The 20,965-nt window shown below is 46.1% G+C and overlaps 1 protein-coding gene across 2 annotated transcripts in view; it reads left to right on the top strand.

Moving 5' to 3' along the window:
• The window catches only part of LOC147706533 (glutathione S-transferase kappa 1-like), a 97,793-nt gene that overhangs the window by 13,487 nt on the left and 63,341 nt on the right, over window positions 1-20,965 (top strand). For both annotated transcript variants that reach the window (XM_086932999.1, XM_086933000.1), the window contains exons 2-5: window positions 5,982-6,063; window positions 6,232-6,360; window positions 10,817-10,917; window positions 16,295-16,330. In XM_086932999.1, the coding sequence (XP_086789125.1) occupies window positions 5,982-6,063; window positions 6,232-6,360; window positions 10,817-10,917; window positions 16,295-16,330 (348 nt within the window). The remainder of the gene's footprint in view (window positions 1-5,981; window positions 6,064-6,231; window positions 6,361-10,816; window positions 10,918-16,294; window positions 16,331-20,965) is intronic.

The following is a 20,965-nucleotide window of genomic DNA, read 5'->3' on the forward strand; positions in this document are numbered from 1 at the left end:
TGCTGCTCTGGAAGAACTGCTTTCTTTCTTTCTGTGATGACCCATAGTCTTCTCCCCTGAGAAGGACTTGATTTGTATCATTTGACTCCCAGAACCTAGAGTGGTTCCAAGGGCTAGTGGGCTAGCATCCTGATCTGAAGCCTCCGGGCAATAACAGACTTCCAGCTCTCCTGCTTCTGCACCTAGACTCTTCCCTCTGTGAGTCTACCCTGCCAAGTGATGCCAGCCTAGTCCTGGACCCTTGTAAGTGGGCCTAAGGTGGCTTGCTGGAAACTTCATCGCAGATGCAGATACGGAACCGGCGCATTGCCACTACTGCATGGTCAGCACCCATGCATCATCGCCACTAGGCAGACCGGAACCGGCTCATCTCCCCTACTGTGTGAACCATACCCGGCAAATCAGTGCCTTTGCTTGGCTCGGAGACACTGCTCTGCCTTCGGAAGCAACACTGTGCGACTGGAAACAGCCACTACAAGGCAGCTGTTTACATGCATTACAGCGCCTCATCCTTTACCATGCATGCCTTTACAACAAATTAGGAATAAGGAACTTAGATTGGAAAGCTATCCAGTTAAGTGCATGGGGCTGACTTAGAACCCACTCTTAAGTTTATGTTGACATGTTGGTTAACACTGCCTTCTGTAGCAAGACCTAAAACATTAGTACTCAATGCCAGAAAGAGGGAAGAGTAATGAAAACAAAGTTTTCATCAAAAAATGAAAAACCACAGAAGAAAAGAAGTGAAAGTAACCAGAGGTTGCAATGGGGTCAGGGGGGTTGAGGAGTGCAGAACATTTTTGAAAACTGTTAAAACTTTCGACAGCAAAGCCGATTAATTCTTGGCTGTGGAAGGTATTTACTCAGCCAATTCTTGTTATTATTCTAGATAGCCGATGTTAATGCTCGTACGTCTGTGGTGGCCATCTTGGCACAGCATTTTGTGAAAATGAAACAAAATCCATGAAACTTTCTCTTTTCAGTTTGTTATGCTTGTGGGAGCTCCAGTAAGAGTGAACCCAGCACTTGCAAAACAGAGGATTTCGAACCCAAAGGTGCTCAATCATAAACCAGTAGCAGCTGTTGCCTTCCCAACTCACCATAGCACAGCAACCCTCGGTCAGCACTCTGTCTTTTCCATCATTAGGGACAAATTGGAGAGCGACCACAGTCTGCAATTAATTGATCTTAGCCTTCAATATGTAAGGTCACCAGCAAGTAATGTCTTGACGGAAAACCCTAGCCCATATAACCTCAAACGATTCGCATAGAACTGAAAAAATGTCAAAGAAATTATGACCCACGTAGAAAAGGTACAGGAAAAGGGTGAAGAAAAAAGATCGATAGAGCATCGGGCCAATTGGGAAAAGATGATCATAAGTTTGTCAGACAAATTTGGTTCCAGCAGAATAGCCACAGAATAAAACCAATGAGAGCATCTTTGGAACATCTTGGCTCCATAGTGCGTAAAAAAATGATCCTAAACCAGGAAATCAGACAGTTACAACGAAAAGATCAGATCACGGGCGAAGACACAAAGCGACAAATCCACAAATTAAGGCAAAAATATAAAAAAGAGGTTTGGATAGCAAACAAAAATCAACAAACAGAAACTTGGCAAAAACTATTGGAAACAAGTAAATCAAACAATAGCAGGAAATTTTGGGCAGAAATTAACAAAATAGCAAACGGAGGATTCCTTGAACACAACACAAACATACTAGAGGCCGACTGGAGACGCCACCTAGAGCAAAATCAAGGGAACAACTGCAATCCCCAAGTAATGACATTAGACCACACTTCTTATCATCGCCAACATAAAAGGGAAGAAGCCGAACAAAACTTGGGTGAAAATTGGATTAGACCACATCAAGTATAAATGGTTATAAAAAATCTGAGGTCCACCGGTGCACCTGGCCCAAATGGCTTGCCAAATGGGCTCTTTAAACACGATCAAGCGTTCTGGGCAGAATACCTCACCCCAGTGTTCAATCATGCCTTCCAAACGGGAAATATACCACCTTCATAGAGAGGGAGCATTTTGCACCCAATTTTTAAAGCAGGTGCTAGATCAGACCCGGCAATCTACAGGCTGATCGCTCTCATTGACGTAGAGGCCAAAATCTACGCATCAAACCTTCTGATAGCACTGGAAGAATGGGTCGCCAAGAACCAGATCCTCCCAATCACACAGACCGGGTTCAAACACGTTGTGCAACTTGTTCGCCTTAAATCTTCTTGTCCAAAAAGCGAAGGACAAATCAACAAAATTGTACACCTGTTTAGTTGATTTAAAAGCAGCCTTCGACACAGTACCAATGGAGATAAGATGGCAAACTGGGGTATTCCACCAAGGTTCTGGTGTGGGAGCACACTGCTTCACCTCCTGGCAGAGTCGCCCCTAGGCATCATGGTAGATGCAGTTCAGTTCGTCAAGCGAGTACACTTGGAAAGTCTCTTGAGTGTTTCACCAGGTGGGTGCAGATTAGTGCTGGCCATCTCTGGACACGTGTTTCTAGATTATTATCCGTCATCAGCAGAGATTAGGCAAAATTATTTGGGGTTGCTAGGCAGGCTTCCGTATTTTTGGATCGCAGTATCTGTCCAGGCGAGCAGGTGCCTCTCCACGAGCTCGTCAGCTCAAAGCAGCTCGAGGGAGCCTTTAAACAAGAAACTGGTGTGGGAGCACACTGCTTCACCTCCCAGCAGAGTCGACCCTAGGCATCATGGTAGATGCAGTTCAGTTCCCCAAGCGAGTACACTTGGAAAGTCTCTTGAGTGTTTCACCAGGTGGGTGCAGATTAGTGCTGGCCATCTCTGGACACGTGTTTCTGGATTATTATCCGTCATCAGCAGAGATTAGGCAAAATTATTTGGGGTTGCTAGGCAGGCTTCCGTATTTTTGGATCGCAGTATCTGTCCAGGCGAGCAGGTGCCTCTCCACGAGCTCGTCAGCTCAAAGCAGCTCGAGGGAGCCTTTAAACAAGAAACTGGTGTGGGAGCACACTGCTTCACCTCCCAGCAGAGTCGCCAATAGGCATCATGGTAGATGCAGTTCAGTTCGCCAAGCGAGTACACTTGGAAAGTCTCTTGAGTGTTTCACCAGGTGGGTGCAGATTAGTGCTGGCCATCTCTGGACACGTGTTTCTGGATTATTATCCATCATCAGCAAAGATTAGGCAAAATGATTTGGGGTTGCTGAGTAGGCTGCCGTATTTTTGGATCGCAGTATCTGTCCAGGCGCGCAGGTGCCTCTCCACGAGCTCGTCAGCTCAAAGCAGCTCGAGGGAGCCTTTAAACAAGAAACTGGTGTGGCAGATATTGGCAGCCATCGGCAACCCCAGTACACGGCCTATCCCTGCTGACGAGGGGTGATACCCCGAAATACGTGTCCAGGGACGGCGAAGACAGCAGAAGATCGAAAGATGATGCATCACGAACACTTTACTACATTGACCAGAGTCCTTAGGGGCGACACAGCCGGTGTGTGAGTAATGTGCGACCCCACCCCCATTTATTCCGCCAAGGTTACTGCAGGATATCATCAACCTATACACATTCACCTGGGTCGAGATAAAATTAGGCTAATGGCGAAAGGACAACAGCAAAGATTCCAACCCACATTGGCCTAAAGCAGGGATGTGTACTGGCCCCACCCTTTTTAACATTTTCACTGCAGACCTGGACAAGAGCATATCGGAAATTCAAAGCGATTTCCCCCCCCCCCCCCCCCCCCCCCCCGAAGCTAGCCCACCGCAAAATAAGTAGCATGCAGTATGCAGATGACATCGCCCTATGCAGTAAGACTCCAATGGGCCTACAGCGTTCCATTACAAGGTAGCACAAATACACCATGGAGCATGGTTTGCTCATCAAACACAAAAAAACGAAAGTAATCTGTTTTTCATCACATACAGGGCGGCAACAATTCAAATGGCACGCAGCAGGAAAACCCATAGAGCAAAGTGTAACCTACAAGTATCTAGGAGTAGTGGTAGACTCAAGGTTGTCTCTAAAAGATCATTTACTCTATAGAAAATCCCAGGCTAACAAACTACGCTTCCCCCTAAATTTATTAAAAACAAAATTGAAGTGCCCATCCAATTCATACTTGCTAAAAGTAATCACAGCCAAATTTCTTCCAACCCTCACGTACGGCTCGGAACTATTCAGAGGGCTAGACACAAACTCCCTGAATCTTCAACAATCAAAGTTACTCAAATAAATTTTTCAGATCCCGAAGTTTGCTTCACAAGCTCAAGTACGCCTGGAATTGGGGTTATCAAACTAACACCCAGTAAGACAAGCAGCAATACTAAAAATGTGTTGGAGACTAAAAGCAGCACAAGAAGATTCTCTGATGGGGCATTGTTGGTGTGAAATAAAGAATCCAACAAAAGGAAAAAACACTTGGAATACAGTCCTGGAAGAAGCCTTAACAAACCTCAAAATGCAAGAAGCATGGAACACTAATTATACCTTTGCAGCTTTAAAAAAATAGCCAATAATGCGGCAAAACAAAAAGCCTCGATTACAGATAAGGCGGCATTAGCAAAGAAAAAACATGGTTGGACGGTATTAGCTACATACGAGAGATGCTCTCCTCAACCGTGACCCAACAACTGCTACTTCGAACCCGGATGGGGGCCTTTATCTCAAAAGATCAGGTTCCAGCTTGGAAACAAACATGGTCAACATCACTCTGCAAACTCTGTGGTCAAGCAGAAGAGACTCTGACCCACATACTGTGTATTTGCCCATCATTGAACAATTTTCGTTTTTATCTATTACATGCATTTTGTACATTTCAAATTAGAGCATGTCGCCCAGCAGTCATGTTAGTATTGAACAGCCAACTGTTACAGGTAGCATGCAGGGCCACTAGATTTTTGCAGAAAGTTAGCTTCTTAATATGGAAAAATGAAAAATAGTGTATAAGAGCCAATGTTTAAAAACAACAGTTAGAACCTAAGATGACTCCAATTTCTTTTTTAATATGACAATATAGATTGCCTGTGTATCTTTTTTTACCTTTTTAATGCCAATTGGAAGATTTTAGCACAAAAAAATTGCAACGGTTTTAATTAACTATATACAATAAAATTGACTTACTTACTTGTTAGGGTCGTGGATCTATTCATTGAAATTGTGACACCTCTTATTCTGAACTACAACCTGAATGACTGAAGTAGCCTATACCTATGACATTCTAGCAGTTTCCCATGAAGTGTATTTACAATAGGTACAGCTCCCTGCTGAGTTAGCAAGCATTTGACTATCCCTCTCTTTAACCTATTACCCAGATGTACATTAAGGAAATCTTGCTATATGGTATTAGAACCTTATGCAGCATCATATTCCATTGCAGCTAGTCTCTTTGCCCCATTCCTACATATTGCAAGGTCATTTCTACAACATGTCTCCATTTAAAGCGGCAGCCTTGACCAACCCAAATTTCCATCCACCTCACTTATTTGAACTGCGGGCTCTAATCTGCCCACTTCCCAAATGCATGATGTGTCTGCAACATTCAATAAATAACAGTTCTAGTTACTAAAAGTACAGACGGCTCATATTTCATCTTTTTGTTAGCTGCTGCATTGAAATGTGCATATCTCGGAGAAACCAGGTTATTCAGACTGTTTGATCTGTATCCTCCTCGTTTCCCCTCAAAAAGCTAATCTGGTGACTAATTATGAGTTTCATTTACAGTGAATGGGTTCTTGCTCAATCTAGATAGAGACTTCTGGGATTTGTAAGATGTCTGGGCTGTGGACCTAGTTAATTGGTTTTTCACCAGTCCACATTGCATGGGCACTCCCATGAGCCTTGTCCACTCCATGCTTCAGGATTTCATCATTGGGTCTTGCCCACTCCGTGTTGCATGGTTTTGTCGTTAGGCTGGTTTCGCTGCCTCCTTTGTGTGTTCTGGCTAGTCTTATCTGTGAGCCTCCTCTGACTGGGCAAATTTTCTTTTGCAGGTGATGTGCCGGTACCGCAGTGCATGGAATGTGGACATCCGCCTACGCCCCGGTTTCCTTGGCGGCATCATGAAAGAGTCAGGTATGCTCCACAGATAAGAGCCTGTGGTAGTTCCCCTGGGTATTAAGTGGGACCGGTGAGTGGGTGTACACTGGCAAGGTTGTGTTCTACCAGATTACATCAGTGATAATTTGTTTGAGATAAAGACCACCCCAACTTTGACTTCCTATTCTCTTCTTTTGCGAGCAGGAAACCAGCCCCCAGCCATGGTCCCTAAGAAAGGTGTCTACATGGGCAAGGACCTTAAGCGACTCGCCAAGTACTTCCAGGTCCCACTACAAAGTCCCAAGGACTTCTTTGGAACTATAATTCAGAAAGGTAATTTTGACTATTTGCCGGTTGGTTTCTTTGTTGCTGTGTGTTCCCTGTTTCATCTGAGAGCAGTAGTATGATGGTGTTCCTGCCATGTTGTCCCTTTAAATTCTCCACCATGCTGTTTCTCCTTTGTTTCTGTTCATTCTTTAACCCCTGTCCCACTGTAATCGTGAGTTCTTACTCACCCCTAAAGATGTGCAGCATCAGGAACTATGATTAAAGAATTATTTTCAGCAGAATCTACACTTTTTGCATTGCTCTTTCCAAATAGAAGTGCCTTGCATGCACACCTTCAACTGCTTGACTCCTTCCTGCTCCACAGGTAAGCACATGGCAATACAGATTCTAGGCAAGGCCTCAACCGAAATCTTAAGCGAAAGAATCCATAAGAATGAAGTAGAGGGTTGTACCAAGATAGATGTCTGCTGCTCTGGATGCCTAAAGGCCCTAGGCCGCGTCCCCCACACACTGCCAGCACCCTTCCTCAGTGGGGCCCCCATGCATGCTGACACCAGATCCAGTAGAGACAAACCTTTTGTGTGGCAAGTAGGTGGCCTCTGCCCATTGCTGTCCCATGGCTCTCTTGGACTTGGGATCGTATTCTACAATATCCATGCTCCGGCCATTGGTGTGGGCCTCTTTTTGACTTTGCAGCCTGCAGTGCATGCATGGGGCATCCTTTATTAGTGCTGGCCTGGGAAGCTGACAACTTGAATTACATCCTTTGCGGTAACACATGACCACACTGCCCTCGACAGCCCTGTTCAGAAGTTTTTCAGAGTGGGCTCAACACAGCTACTGTTTTGAAGCATTGCTTTATATTCCCTTTTAACATGTCTGCCAGAGATACAGCATCCTACCTCTTTCTCATTTTAAACCTGAATGAGGTACATTTCCCAAACCGCTATGCCCCGTATTTGACTGGAATTTACAGAGAAGCACATTTTTTCAGAAGGCTTTTCCCGCTAGGTCGAAGCCTTGACAGTAGACACTTACCCCAACAAAAATGTTAGAGGTAATCTGGGGCTTGTGATGCTGGATCTTACCTTTTATTAAATCAACTATCTCCTCTTTAAAAGACTGCACCTTGTGGCTTAATTGTACACTAAGATGCTCATGTTAGAGTCACAATTAGATCAGAGACTTGAAACTCTAGAAACCAACTAAGATATGTACCAGACATGGGCCAAGAGAAAAGATGGAAATGGTCGACATGTCCTTTACACCTGAACAACTACACAAGAATTCCTCCCTCATCTCGAGTTCCAAAGGCTGCACAAGATGCACTCCTGTGGAAGACGCCCCAACTGGTCAACACTTGCTTTCTTCACCACCATCTGGCTAGCTTTCTTCACCACCATCTGGCTATGCGGGTCATCATTTCATATAAAAAGGAAGCTCTGTTTCTTCTTTAACATTCACAAGATATACTTGTTGGTTAACTTCTCCCATGAAACCAGCATTGATCAGAAAAGGTTTTGTCACTTCGTCCATTGCTGTGTAAATGGAATATTCATGTTTAGGCTGCTGGCTTTTAGCTTCATTCTTGTCATGTTGAATGGAAAATCAAACCATTTCATGCCCCTGAGGACCTGGAAAGTTTCATGGAGACTGAAGTACCAAAAAAATAATATAAAGGGCCATACCTACCAATAGCCCCAATCCCATTACCAAATAATCAGTCAGTTGGCAGTGAAGAAAGTTCAATCATTTATTAAGCAAAAATACTCTATAGAGGAGCCTCTCCACCCCTCACCCATCAGGTGCGCGGAGAAGACTGTTGGCTGGTATTCAAACCGGAGGTTATATAGTTTTCAGTTCAACACATATAATCACAGTAAAGGAAAAACACCAGTTGGCCCTCTGGCTCCAGGGAAGGACCATATATGGCACACATGATTAGTTCAAAGCTTAACTATTTATTACTGGGAAGGTCAGGAGGGGTGACTCCCTTTCGTCTTGGTGCCCCGGAGTGTAGGCATGGCGCCTCCAGGAATGCGCTTATCGCACCCAAAGCAAGATGCGACCTTGAGTCTCAGGACAGTCGAGTAGACAGCCTACGTTCAGCTGCTCCCAGTAATTCAGATGAGCTGGGGCTTGACAACTGCCGGAGACTAACACGTGATCACAGCCCGTGTTCGAGCGTAGGTTTGGAAAATGGGGTCTGTATGGTTCTCAGCCTACTCTGTTAGCAATAGATACGCAAAGAGCGAATAAACGTTTCCCCCCTGCAAGCACATATAAAATATATACATGTCGTTTTAGCAAAAGAGGGTACGTATAGATGCATCATGCTAACATAATATAGGTCCGATACTCCTTATGCATGGGAAATCTATTTTTTATCCCTCAAGCCCTTACAATCATCAACAGTATGCATTGCCCCGTCTGTTGATGGACCTACAGATGGCAATACTTTGGTGAGTTCTACCTTTGAGAAGGACTAAGTTGAAAGGAAGTGGCTGGAGAGAGTCACTAGGCGATGGGTGGGGAGAGGAAAGCCAAAAAATTGGATGACAGTTTAGGGACATATAAAAGCCTGGACTTGGGCACATGATTGAGGGGATAGATTGGTGTATGGCCCCAAAGAAATCGGTGTACAAAGAATTGGGTGAAAAAAGGGAATGTATTTTGCCCATTGGAGAGCGGTTTGATTTAATGCATGGTATAATGGGTGTTAGTGTGGATTATTAATTGGATGTCTATATGGGTGAGGTGGCACATGGGACTTGGGAATTTACAATATCCCGAGAAGTGTTTTGTATACTCTCCTTTTCATATCCTAATCTTCATAACATAGAAGCAGCCAGAATACAACAGTATCTGAGGCCCAGGCTGACTGGCTTTGAGCTTTCCTGAGACATCTGCAACTTTTCTCTTCTGCAGGGCACTCTCTGAGAGTGCAGCTCTCGCCTTTCATGATAAACGCGACTGCTGGCTTTTGAGAACAACCTTCGCCCAGTCCCATTGAGGCTCAAGGACCATTATACGGGTTTCTTGAAAGTTCGCTCTTCTCTTTGATAATTTCACCTGTTCCACTGCAGTAATGGTTTTAGCACATTTGCCACAGAATCCACCACTGGCTGAGTAATCTGACAACAATGGAACTGGAAGACCCTTTGCAAAGACTAGCCGGTCTCCTTTCACATGATGGTTGCTGTAGTCAAGTGTTACACTGACATTAATGAGGTGAAACTTGAGCCCAGTTATAATGTGTCAAAAATTACAAACAATACTGAGGCAGAATGCACTGCAGAATTTCCCTTTTCTTTCCTAATGTTTTCAATCCTGTTCTATAATTTCTCCCTTCATTACCGCAAACTTCTGCTGGCTTGGGCTACAGTGCAGCAGTGATTTGTTTGAAAAACATTCATAATAGATATCAGCTGAAACCCAATCAAAGCCCCCGATCCTCCTTTTGAAGAACAAAATTACATACATAAATTTTTCTTTCATTCTTTCTTTCTCTTTCTTTATTTCTGCCGAATATGTTGCCTAGAAGCAGAAAGCGCTTGGTCAAATCTATTGGATCAGTCTGCCATTCAGTTAAAACAATGGCCGCAAGAAGGTGTCCTGCTCTTTCTGGTAGTAGGCCGAAGGCAGTCCTTTACAAAGATGATGCTCGTGCACCATTGAATAAGCAGTATAATTAAACACTGTAGATAAACACTTTATAGAGAGTTACATTTAAGAAGTGGAAAGTAAAAAAGAATACACCTGCGGCCCACTACAAAGCTGCCCATATGAATGGCGAGCATTGTGCCCTAGCATACTACAGCCGTAAAGCGGACTGTGCAATGAAGGGCAGCTATAAATGCCCCAATTACAAAAAGTCTGAATAATACCCAAGTAAGTGTTTCATGGAACCGGGGAAGTTTAATCCAGAGCAGACCGCACTGGGGTTACCTAGTACAGCAGCTTTCCTGTTGCAGATTTATCTTAACTAGCCATTGCAAAATAGCACCTTTTTTAAAACTAAACTATAATTGACACTTCTGTTGGTTACAACTCCTATTCATGTCCCTGGAAGACCTTGTAAGACATGCAGGGGCTGCAGTTTGCTCCTCATTCAAATGTGAAAGGGGAAAAAATGTGTTTTTATTTAGTTTGCTACTGTTCCGGCTTCTGCAGCCACAGCTCCTGAGAACAGCTGCCAAGGTCCTTTCTCTATAACACAAGGCTTTGCAAGTCTTCTGGAAAGAGTGAAAGATATGGAAAATGAGCGCACCAACCAGAACAAGTTCCTTGAGTGGGGAATAGATGAGTAATAATCACATTACTGTCTCCAGGACCCCTATACTATTACGTAGTCCAACACACTGTCTAAATACACTGATATACCAAAAAGTCATGGAGACAACATGGAGGTCTGTTGGATGGATCATATTTTCTTTTTCGCCCTTCCAGCTGCCTCTTTTTGTCCAATATGTTGTTGCATGATCTGCTTTCTCTCTTCCAGGCAGTCTCCCGGCGATGCGCTTTGTCACAGCGGTGGATATGGAGCAGCCACATTTCGTAGAGCCGGTGTCTCGAGAGCTTTGGATGAGGATCTGGTCCAGGGTCAGTGTGTTACAATCAATATAATCAATCCAATCAATATAATATACTATACAATACAGTCAATACCTTCACCTAAAAATGATCTTGCTTGTAGTCACTCTTCTCTCTGCATGCAGTCTATTCTATCTCAGTTGGCTTTTAATTAAAATAGTAAACATTTTCTCGATGCCCTAGAAATGCGCCAGGCGCCCCTATCTTCCCAATTCAGTGCCGATTCCTGCCCCATCATTCCCCACAATTTAGTCCTCGCACAGCAAGAACTGCGGCAATATCTGCTGGGCGAAGCCAAAGAGATCTGGGAGGCATCGGATATATCAGTGGGGGTGATAAGTCCAGTAAAAGGCTTCACAGATTGTGCCAAGCAGACGGCGCCCCGGCCGTCACTCCCACTATTCGTGGCTCAGACGGGTCCTTGCACATGTTGCCGGCGGGGGTAGCGGAAGAATTTGCGAAACACTTTACATCCCTATACGCTCGGAAGGAGCAGATCTCTTCCGAACTTATAGCAGAGTTCCTTGTGAACATTCCACCTCGCAGACTCCCTGACTCTGTGCGGGAGAGTCTGGAGACTCCAATAACACTAGAAGAATTGACTAGCGCCTTCAGTGCGATCCAGAAAGGTCGCGCCCCGGGTCCCAACGCGTTCCCCATGGAATTCCTCCGATCCCATATGCTTCTCTTGGGGTCTCATTTATTGGCAACCATTGTGGACGCATCTGAGCAGGCAAGGCTACCAAGTGACTGGCGTCAGGCGGAGATAGTGCTTTTTCGCAAACCTGGCCGACCCCCTGAGGACCCATTTACCTTATAAATTTTGAACCCAAATTAATAGGGAAAGTCCTGGCCGACCGTCTTCGGGGGTGCATTACCGATTTGATCCATCCTGATCAGTGGAGCTTCATGCCACAGAGGGCAACAAGACATAACATCAGGAGAGTCCATAACGCCGTCGCTGCGACCCCCGCTTTATTCCGTCCTGCTGCCCTTTTGTTAGCCGATATCGACAAAGCATTCGACTCACTAATCTGGGTCTACCTTTTTCAACTGCTCAAGGCAATCTACTTTGGATCCCGTTTCTTGGCATATATACGCCAGCTGCATACGGACTTGATGGCATCAGTTCGAATTGCGGGACACCGCTCTTGTGCCTTTCCGATCCAGAGGGGTACCCGCCAGGGTTGCCCACTGTCTCCATTGTTGTCCGCCCTGGCGAATGAGCCTCTGGCGGCCTGGGTCAGAAGTGACCTGGTGCTTAGGGGATTCGATTGGTCCCGCTCAAGATCGGATCGCATAGCATTATATGCTGATGACGTTCTCTTTTTTTATGACAGACCCGTGGTATTCCGGACCCCGTATATTAGAAATTCTTAGGGTATTTGGTGGCACTACCGGCCTCCACTCAAATCCAGCTAAATCCATCCTCTTTCCAGTGTGTGGACATCAAGGCTGTGAATCGTGAGCCACGCAGCTGTCCCGGGCCTCAGATGGTTTGAAATGTCTGGGGATCTTCATTTCCCTGTGCCCCAAGATTTCATGGACACATCACCCCACTGTTGATCCGCCCAAAAATATTCTGCAATTAGCATTGCTTTTCGTTCCAGTTTCACTCTAGCTCTGTAGCAGTGCAACAAGTTACATTTACACACTCATAAACATGCTCACTCTCTCTTTAAAATGTAATTTCCTCTCTCACAATTGATGACAAATGGGTGTCGAATAGATAATGAATATGGTTGTGCATGTATGTGTGTGCGTGTATATACAAATGTGTGTGTGCGTGTGTGTGTATATATATATATATATATATATATATATATATATATATATATATATATATATATATATATATATATATATATATATATATATATATATATATATATATATATATATATATATATATATTTTACTTACCGTTGGGAAATGTGTGGGTGGGGTGTTGAGGGACATAAGTCTCTGATGAGAGTAGAAAGATTTCTGAATTTAAGTTGCTGAAAATATTCCGCTACTGTGCAAGGTGTGATTGTTCCTGGTACGTCTCTGTCTAGAAATATGTGATAACATGAATACTCTTATAGAGAAGGTAACAAGATGTGATTTGTGGAAGAAGAGGGGGGTCTTAGAAGATAATCAAGACTGCACTGGTATATCTTTCTAGGCGGTACTTCTTTATTTCAGTAGTACAATAGCCAGTCAAAATATGATCATCCTCCTTATATAACAGAGCAGGTGGTAGTGTAGGTCTTGGTAAACTGGGGGTGGAAGTCCTTCCTGCTGCGTTCCTTGTCTTTATGGTCCTTTCCGTCAGGGGTCCGTAGGAGCACTCCCGTTAGGACAAAAAAAAGAAAAGAAAAAGACCCTGGGTTACTACTTTCACCTGAGTTCCGGGTCTGGAAGAAGGGGGGCGTGGAGTCAGGGGATCACCAGGGACTTTCACCAAAAACACAGCTCTGTGTGTGCTAGGGGAGGGGTAGCGACTTACGATACCAAACACAGCCCCGTCCTGTGATCTCCCTCAACCACCCCTACCCGCTCCCTCCCCGTGAAAAGACTAGTCCCCTTATTCGGGCACGTACTTTGTTTAGCCACACTTCTCCAGAAGTGCGGCGGGCGGCTCGTGTTCTCGGTGGCCTCCTGGCGTTCTGGTTTCCGTGGGTTGAGCGTCTTCTGACTCTTCGTTCTCCTTATTCCCGGGCACCTCAGTAGCAACGCTAGTCGACACCGTCTCTACTCCCGCTCCGGCTTCTACTCTCGCGCCATCTCCTTCCGGGTAGAACGCTATGAACTCCTCTTTGGTTCCGGGTTGAATGAAGGGCGATGACGTCGCCGCGGTAGTTCCCACCTCTGGGAAAGCCCAGGCAGCATTAAAGGGGCCGTGGCCGTCCTGCACTCTGGGCGGAAAGGAACAGGTATTAAAGTCTTCGCCCTGCCCCGGGCAGACAGGAACCCCCTGACACAAGACTACAAAGATGTAAATCTCTGCCAAACAAGGGTCCTTACTTCAAAGTATATAAAGTAAGTACTTCCTTTTTTGGCGGAGATGTCCTCATATTCCTCTGCTTCAAAAACTCCTCACCAAAATCAGCCGGTAATGCGCTGGGGAGGCCGCTTCTTAAGCTGTCCATCATCCTGGCAAAAGGCAGGAAGACCTTTTAAATACTACTAAGGTGGGCGGGGTCAAACGTAAACATCCCAGTGATGGCTACATTTGCATACTGTTACAAAGATGATCTGCGGCGGAAGAAGCACAAGATCCAGATGGGTCCAAGTATGTTTATTCACCGACTCCACTGCTCCACTCCTGTCACAGCCTCAAGGTGCCTCACAACTACATTCTAAGGTAGCCTTCAGAACCCCACATTGGGAACATTCTATTTAACAATGGAGAGGAGGGGGAAAGGAAGGTACCAAGTGGGAGGAGTGAAATTACAACACATACTCCTAGCAATTTAAAGGGAGAACCACAGACTCTGCTCTCAACAGGTGAGGACAAGAAAAAACCCACTCATCTCAGTCCCATACAGATTGCGCTCCAATAGATTAATGATGCAGTCAACTCCACAAAGGATTTCAGATCCTTTTTCAATCTGGCATTGCTGAGAAAACACTTGCTTTGCCTTCGCCAAGCCTAAGAGATAGGATAATACGTCTTTTACAGAAGTGGAGTGTCATGGGCATCACATTTCAACGGCGGCACCTGCTATGTTTATATTTGTAAGTGGTATCTATTGAGGTTTAATTACTGGGAAATGAGCATCAGGGCCAGAACGGCCACGGGGACCCCCATCCCTGGAGCTCGTCTGTTAAAGAGGGTAGGGGTGTCCTGGTCTGATTTCAGCCTTGGGACCCAATCCCCCAGAGCCCAGCCAAAATGCAGTCGGAAAGGGGACCCCATCCCCTGGGGCCTGGCCATAACTCAATGGGGGAGGGGAGCTGCGTGGCCTCCCTCCCCAACTGATTTCAGCCCGGGGTCCCCTATACCCTGGGGACCCTGAGATCATGTATTCCTGGAAGCCCTGGTCCCAGGGGCACCCAATGTTCATAATGGGGACCGTGAGCGGAGCCTTAAGGCCCCCGTAGTCCCAGCCGGCTCTCTGCCTCCTGTGGGATTTAGCATTCCTATTGCACGCAGGGATGGTGGAACGATTGCACACAGGGAGTCGCTTGGAAGTTAGCATGAGCCGGCCCTACATAGCAGGAGCCGGACCTAGGGAATGGTGGTCCCCTGGGCCATTAATGGCTCAAGGAGGCGGGTGGCACACTGCCCACCTCACTACGCGTAAGGACCGGATATGGGGGCTCCTCAGCCCCCCTCCTTGATATTTATTTTAGCCCTATGGACAAGGTAGTCCTCGTACCCGGGTTGTGGGGGTCTGCGCTGCCCCCAATATAATTTTTTTTATTTGTAGCCCTGGGAAGGTGGTGATCCCCGGTGCCTAGGGTGTCCACGAGGACCCCTCCCTATGCATCCTCTCCATTTTTCAGTAATACCTGCATGCCCTCGGAACCTGGCTAACCAGTGGGCTACAATTAAAAAGAGCGTGGGAGACCGAACTTGTGCTTTATTTTATTTTATTTTTTTAATGTATTTAACGGCGATACTTGTGAATAATTCACATAAATCACTGTGGATAAAACTAAAAAGGCTTTTTTTGCCCTGCCAGAGTATGCCTACCCTGCCCCTTTTTCCTTTTTTTTTCTTTCATGTTTTTTGAGGTGGGGGGGACTTGTCTGATGGAGAGACCCAAGATGGCTGCCCACACTTCCTTGTTGAAGTGTTGGTAGCCAATCGGAGCCCTGCAGATCTCTGCACAAGCTCATCATTATTCGCGATCGTAGATATACACATTTAGATTTCTTTTAATATCTTGCAAACTACTGAACGGATTTCCACCAATGGTCCCTGCTTTTTCCCGGCCCCCGCTGTACAGATCACCCCGAATCTCTCCATGCACAACAAGACTCAACATGACACTTTTTGTGGGGAAATTTAATGGTGCCAAAGATATAGGTAAGTCAAAAACACTTTCCTTATGGTAACCTGGTCCTAACTATAACTACCTACTGGAGACCGCCAGTAGGATATATATATATTCTCTTCCACTCCTGCTGCCCACAGGTACCAACACTGCTGAAGTCTTTTCTCAAGCGATTTATTGCTGCAATGTCCGACACGTTTCTTCTGCCTTCTTCACACATATATGTATGAGTAATTTTTTATCTTTGGGTCCGTTAAATATGACTTAAATTTAAGATTGAGGTAGCTTTGTTCGCCAGAAGCAGTGTATTGGTGTGGAGTTTATTTACTTGTGTAGATACGTATTGTTTTACAAAGTGCTGACAACTAAACATCCCATCTCTGTCCTCTCTTTCTCAGGATGAAGACATCACACAGCCGGATAGCATCCTGTCTGTAAGTTCTATGTTCTTCATGTCTTACCCCACCTGTGCTTTGAGCTAGTAGTTGTAGGTGGGGTCCACCTGCACTTAGTTTTGGGAGGCACATAAGGGGATAGAAAAAAAGAGAAAACGGTGACAAAGGGATAAAGTAGGGATGAAAAAGAACCTGTGTGAGGGAGATAAAGAAGCAAAGAGAATCTGGCAGTGGAGTAAAGAAGCATGAGGAGGAAATAATACAGCACAGCCTTGGCAATTGGCACCCAAACCTTCTATGGCACCTTCTGCAGACTTCTTAGCAAACCCTTGGACCCAACACTTATCTTACAAATTTAGCACTGTACTCCACCGCATTATGGTGGTTGCTCTGTTTCTTTGGTTTGGGATACTTTATCCACTTGTGCCATAACTGCTAAATTCACCCCAAAATAGAACCCCAGCAGCAGGTGTCAATATGTAATTTGCTACAAGATGACATCTTGGTTTCAGAACTAACTTCAGAAATCTGCCTCCCTCCTCCTGCAACTCAGACACTGTCATATGGTCTGTACACAACTGCAGCTCTTTATATTTCATTTGAATTTATTTGGAAGGAAAGCCCAGAAAGGGACCTGCTTAAAAGCCCCCTAAATTTAAAGCCCTTTTCAAGGTCTGCCAATGTAAACATATAAAAGCAAATTGAAAGATTAAGACTAATTCCTAAGTGAAACCTAAAAAAACCCTTGATTTTTTTAATTCATAAAATAACTAGAGAAATTAAATAAATCGCAAGCACATGTTTTTACGATGTATACAATAACTGAGTTCCTCCATCAGCAGTTAACAATTGAAAAAGAAAATTGTGATAAGTAATAACTGCTAAAAAGTAAAAGTTTAGAAACTCCTGGGTTCAATTATTTGATTGCTTCTATCAGTTAAAATAGTGGCTTCAAAGAATCCTACCACATCTTCCGTAATTCTGGTCTTCAAAGTGAAATTGATTTAGTTCACTGCAAGATAACCCCCAATACTGACATGAGAAGTGTTAGAACTGGCTATTTCTGGTAGGCTAAGGCTGACGCCAAAGCCAGGCAGAAACCACCATTCTAGTCAGGGCAAGGAAGTCACACGCCAAGATAACCTCTGCTCACCCACTTGGTAGCTTGGCTCAAGCAGTAAGGCTAAACTCGGAGGCAATGTGTAAAGCATTTGCGCCAGCGCACAACAGCAACAACATACTAGGCACACCACAAAAGAGACTCCACACAAGGGTATTATAAAAATAACTTTTGTATTGTAAAAACACCTCAGATAAAATCGCACATATACATTGTGCCAACTGGCACGGGCAATATTCACAGGGATTATGTACATCAGACAGGGCCACATGGGCGCCTGTCAGAATCAGATATAGTACTTCTAGATAAAATGTAGAATATAAAATCACTTCTATAATAAATGTAACATAAAATAATAATCAAAGATAACAACCAGTAACCACTGGTAACAGGAACCAGGACCTTACTAGGACCACCTGTACTAAGAAAGAAGAACCACCTAAGTATCACACAGCATTTAGGGGTCTAAGAAAGAATACATTACTCATGATGCAATAAACCTACATTCAGAGGAGTAGAAAAGGCAACCACCTAAGTATCACTCAGCATTTAGGGGTCTAAGCAAGAAGACATTACTCATGATGCAATAAACCTACATTCAGAGGAGTAATAAGGGAAGAACACATGATGCCATAAAATACATTCAGAGGTGTTAAGAATAGAGCACATGATGCAATAAAATACATTCAGGGGTGCAGCGCAAGAAGACACATGATGACTAAGCATTCAGAGGTGCAGCGCATGGAAAGAAAGACACATAATGCATAAACCTACACATTCAGAGGTGCATAATAAATCAATAGCGCAAAAACTCACATTAGCAATAACTATTAAAAAGCATAGAAATCACATTGCGCCAACACTACATAAGCCACTACCTGTGGCAGTCCCTTGGCCAACTGGCCTTGTGGGGCAAAGATGCCCTGAGTCCAAAGTCAGGGTGCGCTGCCATGCAGCGCCAGTTTCAAAAGTACAAAAAGCCTAAACGTGGCAGCTGCCCACAAAGTGCTGGGCAACTGGAGAACAACAAAACTGCGCCAGGGCCCTCACTGGCCCTTAGGCGCCAACTGCGCCACTGCTGGAGCCACACAGGCTCTGGGCATATCACACATGCCCCAGACGTTGGAGTTCTCAGGCTCTAAAAAAACAAGGGTGCCCCCATGAGCCTCACCGGACTCTAACCCTCACACTCTGAGGCAGGAGGGGGCGGGCACCGGCAATATGCCCCGACGCCCCCTCTATCTAATGTGGCCCTTTCTGGAGCCAAACGGGCTCTCAAACAAATTAGGGCCCCTCTGAGCCTTTCTGGGCTCATACATGTTGGGGCGACCCACTGCCAGCTGGGGCCGCCCTTGAAGCCTTCGTGGCTTCCCACGAACAAGGAGCGCGAGCTCGCGCTGCTGGAGGGGCGGACACCGACAACGTGTCCTGGCGCCCCTCCTCTCTTTTGCCCCACTCGCGGTGGAGTCCCCTACGGGAGACTCTAACTTCTTAAAAATGCCCCCAGATGCTGGAGCGGCCCGCTGCCAAGTGGGGCCGCTCTTCGCCGTCACTGTGCCTTCAGCAGGCACCCACAGTGGCCCACACGGAGCCCCCCAGCCCTTCAACTCACCGGGCTCTCCTGTGCGGGGCTTCTCCGGGCGGCGCTTCTGGCGAGCAGCGCGGAGGGGCAGGCACCGGCATTGTGCCTCCCGCCCCCTCCGCCAGACACAGGCTGCAAGGCTTCTCCTGCTTCACCCGGGCCCCCTCCTGGGACCCGGGGCTCTCAGCCACAACTCCGTTCCTCCTTCCCTCGCGCCGCCAGCATCTCCTTTCTTCCTCGGCCGGCAGCGGGCGGGACTTCCGGCCGGCTTAGGCAGGCAGGCGGGGGCTGAGTTTACCGAGGAGTGGGCTCCCTCGAGTAAAAATCAAGATTAGCGGCATGGCCGCGGGGCAAATGCCGGGTGGGCACCGGCCTAAGAACAATCACGCCATTGAGGTGGGCACTCGTAATTAATTAAATAAATACGGGCATAACGCAGGGTGGCACCTGCAACATCTCACGCAAAATGCGTGATAGCGACACGCTCGCTACGGGTGAAAAATAAAGCGCTCCCAAGCGCTAGGGGGCAGAAATAAAGAGCTTCCATCGCGCTGGGGGCACTGACAGCCTCACAAGCCCCCAGAGATGACCCCTACATCAAGAAGGGTACCAAAGGTCTTGAGGCATCCAGGAGGCAGCACAGCAGCTCCTATTAAGGGAAATCCTCCAGCAAAGTTCTTCAGGAGTCCAGGACCAGTCCATCAGGAATCCAGGGCAAAGCAGAGTCCCCCCCCCCTTAGCCCAGCAAGGCAGAGGGGTCCCCCAGAGTCCTCCAGGCATCCAGGGGCTGGGCAGCGCCCGCCCCTGGTAGATTCAAGTCAGAAACAAGAACATTTTGGAAGGGGACACAGCCCCTTCTTATACAGTGAAAAGTCTTTGAAGCCTTTGAAGTCTCAGTGTGAGAACCAGCTGGACTGGTTTAGAGGGAAGTCCCCTTCAGTATCAGGGCCAGAGGTGACAGTCGCCCAGCGGGAGGTGGAGCCAGCTTTGTAGTCAGGCAGGCACAGCCCTTCACTATCAGGTGCCATCTCCTCCCACTTCCCTGGCAGCAGATGCTGCCTTTCATCCATGGGCTGACTCAAGACAACCTCCTGGGCTCTCCAGCCCCTGTCATCCTCAAACCAGACAGTCAATCCACAAGCTGGCCCAGGCACTCTGGGCCAGGCTCACCAGCCAATCACACGCTAGCACCAACTTACACAAATATGCCAACTTTCAAAAGTAGTACTTCCAGACTAGATAAAGTCATGCCGCATACATCATTTTGCAGCATTCACTCTCACGAGTTCATACATACCAAACTCGCCCCTGCACTCCCCACACATCAGGAACTACCATGGGCATACATATTCCCCATTCATTCCTATGGGAGAGCAGGTCACTCACCACACATACAGAGAGCTCAAGCACTTTACACTGTACCACAGTGAAAAAGTGCGCAGAGGCCTAAAATCACCAACACCAGGTTCCATAAACAGGCTAGGAAAAAGCAAAAAAAAGTCTAGGGGTGAACCTGCCCAACGGGCCGGGTCCAGCAAGAAGCAGTTACTGAGCAGCAAACAACCACAACTGTTACTAAGTTGAAAAGGCAGGCCTAACCGCAGCATGTGTCATACCAAGCAACAGTAGAAAAAGCATAAGGGTCAGGGGTAGCTGGTAACCTTTGAAAGTGGTGGGACGACCCACTGCTTCCCAAAAAGCAACATTTAAAAAACCCTACTTGCAAAAGCCCAAAATAAAACAACCCCTCCCTCCAGAAGCCCAAAATAAAAACAAGCATCATGCAACATAAACACAAACAAAATCACTACACTGACATGCATTACACTAACGTTTGTAATAAATAAAAATTAAACGTATCCACGGTCTGAGCATCCTCCTTAGACTTCTTTTGCAATCCGTGGCATGAAGAGCTCCCTGAGCGAATGCAGATGCTGCTCTCATTCTATTGACCAGCAAGAGAGAAGTGCCA

Source organism: Lissotriton vulgaris, chromosome 7, assembly GCF_964263255.1.
Source record: "Lissotriton vulgaris chromosome 7, aLisVul1.2, whole genome shotgun sequence".
Taxonomy (NCBI): Eukaryota; Metazoa; Chordata; class Amphibia; order Caudata; family Salamandridae; genus Lissotriton; species Lissotriton vulgaris.